At 33.5% G+C, this 6,000-nt stretch overlaps 1 protein-coding gene across 2 annotated transcripts in view; it reads left to right on the top strand.

Moving 5' to 3' along the window:
• The first annotated feature begins 468 nt into the window (after nt 1-468).
• DGS1 (dgd1 suppressor 1) overlaps nt 469-6,000 on the top strand; it is a 145,383-nt gene continuing 139,851 nt past the window's right edge. Inside the window, exon 1 of one of the 2 annotated variants that reach the window (XM_089808959.1) lies at nt 469-811. In XM_089808959.1, coding sequence (XP_089665085.1) covers nt 603-811 — 209 coding nt within the window. In that variant the 5' untranslated portion in view covers nt 469-602. The remainder of the gene's footprint in view (nt 812-6,000) is intronic. The other variant, XM_089808960.1, reaches the window with a different exon arrangement.

Raw genomic sequence — 6,000 nt, 5'->3', positions numbered from 1 at the left:
TTATTACTTATTTTTACTTCTATGTATTTTTTTAGTTAAAGAAATTTTCAAACATTTTAAATAAAATTATTGAATATGTGCAAGTTAGCACATTAAAAATTTTGAACAATGAAACCCTTATTTTTGAAGAACTTTTTAAGTATATTATAATTAATTCTATTTATCAATACATAATTTAATGATTGAACAATAAAATCCTTATTTTTCCAGCAACCTTTTTTAATATATTTAAATTTACTTTATTTATGAATACAAAATTTAATATTGAATTATTTATATTTTACAATATTTAATATTTGTCAATACAACATTTGTTAAATTATTTATATTTATGAATATTGGATATCTTCAAATTTTATATCTATTAAACAAAATATGTTCCTCCCAACTTTAAAATCGTCCTCCATTTATTCCTCATAAAAAAACTTACGCAAGATCATAAAGAGCTCTTTTCTATATTTCGAATGCTTTTTAGCGGGATTACATTAACTACTTGAATCTCTTCACTAATATCATAAAAAAATGAAAAAATGGACAATTATCTAGGGCCGATCACTGGAGAGTCTTCCGCTTCAGGGATATTTAGGGACAATGACCTTTAGATGGTACGTATAAGATCTGCTAGTTTGGGGGAGGCCATGGCCGGGTGGTACAAATTCTTATTTGAAGCCGGGGATGAAGTTGAGACGAGCAGCGGGGAGAGCTCTCATGGTTGGAAACTCTTGTCGGCGTTCCCCACTTTTATGAATAGAAATAAGCAAAAACAGCGCAATGGTCTTCCTCTGCGTTTGCCCTACACAAGAGCTCCACCGTAATCATTTCTTTTCTTTCCTATATCAGTTGCTTTGTAAATTTATTTCTGTGATTAGTAAATAAGTTTATCTATTCTATATTTCTACAAGCAATCATATGGGAATGGAACCAAATATGTTAGAGAGAGACTATAGATCGATTCCCTTTAATCAGGCAGGCCTCCCAACGCGCGATAGAATTGTATTAGTGAATATTCCTGTCACTTTTGGGCCAAGGATGAGTTGTCTTAGTTGGATGCTGCACTCTCATGGGCTTAATTCTATGACCCAGTTCTGTCAAATTAAGCATGCCAACCCAAGTGATGGAATTGCATTAGTGAATTTTCTTGCCACTTGTGGACCAAGAGGTGAGTTGTCTTAGTTGGATGTTGTGCACTCTTGGACCAAACTGGGTTGAACAAGCTCTGGGCACCCTTTGTGGTTCATCTCTTCAAACCCTTTTATGATTAATTATGGGAAATGGAACTATTGATGGTTTGGTTCCTAAAGTTCAAAGGCTATTGCATGATTTATCTAAATAGAGTAATATGATTATTGATATAGATTTGCAGTTATATTTGTTGTTGGATCCCTAACCCTAAAAGAGATATACAATTAGGTGAATTATATTTCAAATATTGTGTAAACTAGGATTATCTTGATAAAGGTATAATACTAACTATATTATGTGTCTTATTTTATTTGTACTTGCGATCTTATGGCAAGATTAAATCACCCAAGTGGGGACATTACAATTGGCATCAAAGCGTTGTCCTTGCCAAATTGAGGGATGGAAGATAGTTGATGCAACTTAGCAAAAGAACTGAAAGGTTCTTGGAAAGAGAAATAGAGGAAATTGCATCCACCAATAAATTCACTCATAACAATACAATGAGCAAACAAATGTGAAATGACTTGAGGGCCTTTGTGAATCGCAACGAATAAACAACCCAAGCTCTCATGGAGCAAAACGAGAAAACAACACAATGAGCTCTTCAAACTCTCAAAATTATGATTAAAACTTCTAGTGATCTTTGACTCAACCAAACTAACAGGAGGAATGCCAATCTTAATCATTCTAAAAATGATAGAGCTCCACTAAGGTTTACACCAAGAATAACCGAACCCTCCATACTTGACGGGCCAATTAGAAAAGAAGAAGAAATTAATGCACCAAATCATAACTTGGATGAGCTTGCCAAATCATATACTAACTATATTATGTGTCTTATTTTATTTGTACTTGAGATCTTATGGCAAGATTAAATCACCCAAGTGGGGACATTACAATTGGCATCAAAGCGTTGTCCTTGCCAAATTGAGGGATGGAAGATAGTTGATGCAACTTAGCAAAAGAACTCAAAGGGTCTTGGAAAGAGAAATAGAGGAAATTGCATCCACCAATAAATTCACTCATAACAATACAATGAGCAAACAAATGTGAAATGACTTGAGGGCCTTTGTGAATCGCAACGAATAAACAACCCAAGCTCTCATGGAGCAAAACGAGAAAACAACACAATGAGCTCTTCAAACTCTCAAAATTATGATTAAAACTTCTAGTGATCTTTGACTCAACCAAACTAATAGGAGGAATGCCAATCCTAATCATTCTAAAAATGATAGAACTCCACTAAGGTTTACACCAAGAATAACCGGACCCTCCATACCTAACGGGCCAATTAGAAAAGAAGAAGAAATTAATGCACCAAATCATAACTTAGGTGAGCTTGCCAAATCATATACAAAACTTGACCTTGAAACTAGGAGAAACATTCCTCTTAAAGAATTTTGTGACGCTGGATCAAGAATTAGTTTTAGAAGGGAAAATGGGTCAATTGAATAAGATCTTACATCTTAAAGTAGGCAAAATAACTCTTCCTAGTTTTGATGTGCTAGGGTAGGTCACCACTTATTCATGAGTCCAAGAATTTGGATACCTATGTCTTACCTCTACGATGGGAGAAGATGACATCAAATTTACCATCTTACATTTAGAAGGGGCTGCTCACAATTGGTGGCACCATGTCTTGATTATGCAAGGCCATTAAAAAATAACATCTTACGATGACTTCATAGGAAAGTGCATTGAAATATTTGACCAAAAACATCTAAAAAGGTATTTCAATAAATTAACTCAATTAAGGCAAGAAGGAGTTGTTGAGGACTATGTGACAAAATTTTAGAAGCTTTCTGTCATTTTTCTCAGAGTAATAGAAAAAAGACTCGCTTACCTATATATAGAGGGACTATTAGAATTAGTTTAGGGCACTAATAAGTGCCTTGGATCCTACTACTTTGCAAGATGCAATTCTAGAAACCATACAAGATGATACCACTAAAATGAAAGATCAAAGTTACTCTAAAAACGTGACATGAAAAGATACACATTTCTATCTAGAGATGATTGTGGAAAGCTTGAAAGCATAAATTTGTGTTTCAATTGTGAGAGAAAATGGGAGTGTGGAGATGTTTGCGAACAAAAAAAGGCTTGAGAGAAAAAATTGTGCTTCAAATGCAATGATGAATGGGTTTATGGACATATTTGTAATTTAAAAGACCTTCAAAACAGAAAACTGTGTTTCAAGTGCAAGGAAAATTAAGAGCCAAGACATATATGTGGGAAAGAAGTGAAGCACAAAATATAGAAGCATTATCCGATGAAGTACATAAGGAGCAAGAAATCCAAGCAAGAGGAGGTACAATAAAGAAGAATAGGGAATCCTAGTTGCCATCTCCAAGGCATCCAAACATCACACATTTCGAATTAAAAGTACGCTAAATATACGTAAGGTAATCACCCTTATAGATAGTGGGGCCACTGACAAGTTTATCAATGAAAATTTGGTTACAAAAAAGAAATTGTTTAGAAATGATTTTAAGGCCTTTACAATAGCCTTGGCTAATGGGACCAACATTGGTGAAATGTGTTGTCATTAATGTCTGATGATTTGTGTTGTCATTCAGTTGGATGTATAGTTCTGATGGTGCATGTTAGAGCCACTATGTCAGTTCATATTAGATACATTTGTGAGGTTAATATCTTCAAATTTAGATATACGGTTTAATAAGTTTTAATTAAAGATTGAAACTTATTAATATGGGCCCTTACCATTTATGGGCAAGCATAAGAAAGGAAAGCTCTTAATGTCACTTAATGCCAAGAATAAACACTCTGTTGTTCATGCATGATCATCATTTCACGTATCTCTTTTATATCAAAGGGAATAAGCATTATGTTAAAAGACCATTGATAGTATTATCGGCTTCATAAAAAAGGCCAATTATGGTGCAACTAGTTAAAGAAACATTCATCAAAGGATAAATGTCGGAACAACTACACATATAGCTTTGGAAGTATCAAGGAATGATATTATGGAAATGTTGTCTAAATGTGCAGATAGATTGACTAAGATAAACTACGTAGATAAATATAATATGATGATTACAACATATTACTGAATATTGACTAAATACATGACACATCAATTAGTAAAAAATCAGCGACTTATATAAAATTAAACAATATCAATTAGGGCAGAAATAATATCTAATAGATAAGAAAAGGCACAATTGAGGGACATGACCCCTCATATCAAGGCTTTTGAAAGATACTTAATACTATTAGAAATAGAGGACAAAAACACTATATCAATACGTTAGAATCAGATCATTTTATATATACCATAGCCCTCCATATAGAGAAGGCAATTTGAGAAGAACATCACATAAGCAATTGGATTATATATTAGAAGACAACGTATATAGTAAAGATAACACCAGTCAAAGAAAAATCATTGTGAAGAACTGATGTCATAGTTGGACAACTAACATTTTGTTTTGTTCGAGAAGTCTCAAGATAACCAAACTCCTTGATTTCAGAAGTCTATCAGATTCGACATTGGCATTGAGACTTCATTATCGAGGCATCAAAGGTAGCATACATATATTGGATTTACATCAATTGTTATAATTAGAGGGAGAACAATTTGCAAAAGGATAAGATCTCTCCGTAATATCAAACGAGTGGAATTTGTGGGAGAATATATGAGCCATCCAATCCAAGGTTGATAAAGTCAGTGCTAATATAAAGGCAATGCGTATGTCTATTAATAAACAAAGAAAAATAGAAAAAAACCACATTTAATTGATCGGTCAATAGTAGGAATCAAGAAAACCATGGCAATTGACAAGGTTTGATTTGATTTAGAAATGTGTCTTGAGGTGGTGTTAAATAGTGAACGAAGAAGAGTGACTATTAAAAGAATTACTATTCATAATACAAGGTGCGATAAGTTGAGAAGTCAACGATTATTCATAACATTTGTTAAGAGTAAACATAAACCATAGCTGTCAGTTTAAAGAGTTTAGTCTATGTTTAAATATTTAGAGGGGTGTGATTTAGTTTATAAGTGTTCAATTGACAGATTAACAGATATCCCTCTACAATGAGGATTCTATCCAAAAGATTTGAAAGAAGGTGGAGGAGGTGGTGTTATAGTGTATATGAAATGCATATCATATATATGCCAAGGCAGATATATTTAGAAGACTTGCAGATCAGAAAGAAAGTACATTAGAAAGTTAATAGGAGCATATCAGATCTGCATAGAAGTAACAACATATCAGCTACAACAAATTATGGCTTTAAGCAATAGGAAGACTTGATTGCTAGAGTCCAAGGATAACACTAGAAATGGCAATTGTATCATTATAATTGATAATCAAAGATCAGATATTGCATTCTATAAGACTGAAAATCAGAGACAACAATGCATATTGTATAAGCAGTATAATTTATCTCAGTTGCTCGATTGTATTGCCATAATGGACATAGCAAAAATCATTGCACTAAGGGCAAGTAATATTAATTCATTCTGCATACATATAATTGCATGTAGAGTGGAATGCATTGATACTTAAATCTTTTCTTTGGAATCTATGGAGTACTCCATGACCCCTTAAAAAAAAAACCACTTGCCTTTTGAAATGCCAAAATGGAGACAGAATGAGATGAGAGCAAAAGAGAAAACAAAATGATATGTTTTTATGTTGAATAGCCTCATAAAGGGTCATTTTAGGGTTTTGACCAATTTGGCACATGGTGGATGTGCTCTGGATGTGTATCTTGGGTTGTGGATGTGCCCAAATGCGTGGGTTGTGCATTCAGTGCACATCCACATTCTAGGATGTGTATCCTGTGTGCATC

This window comes from Cupressus sempervirens, chromosome 11 (genome assembly GCF_028749045.1).
Source record: "Cupressus sempervirens isolate cs-2001-9-10 chromosome 11, ASM2874904v1, whole genome shotgun sequence".
In the NCBI taxonomy this organism is placed as follows: domain Eukaryota; kingdom Viridiplantae; phylum Streptophyta; class Pinopsida; order Cupressales; family Cupressaceae; genus Cupressus; species Cupressus sempervirens.
This window is presented reverse-complemented; position numbering and strand designations above follow the sequence as displayed.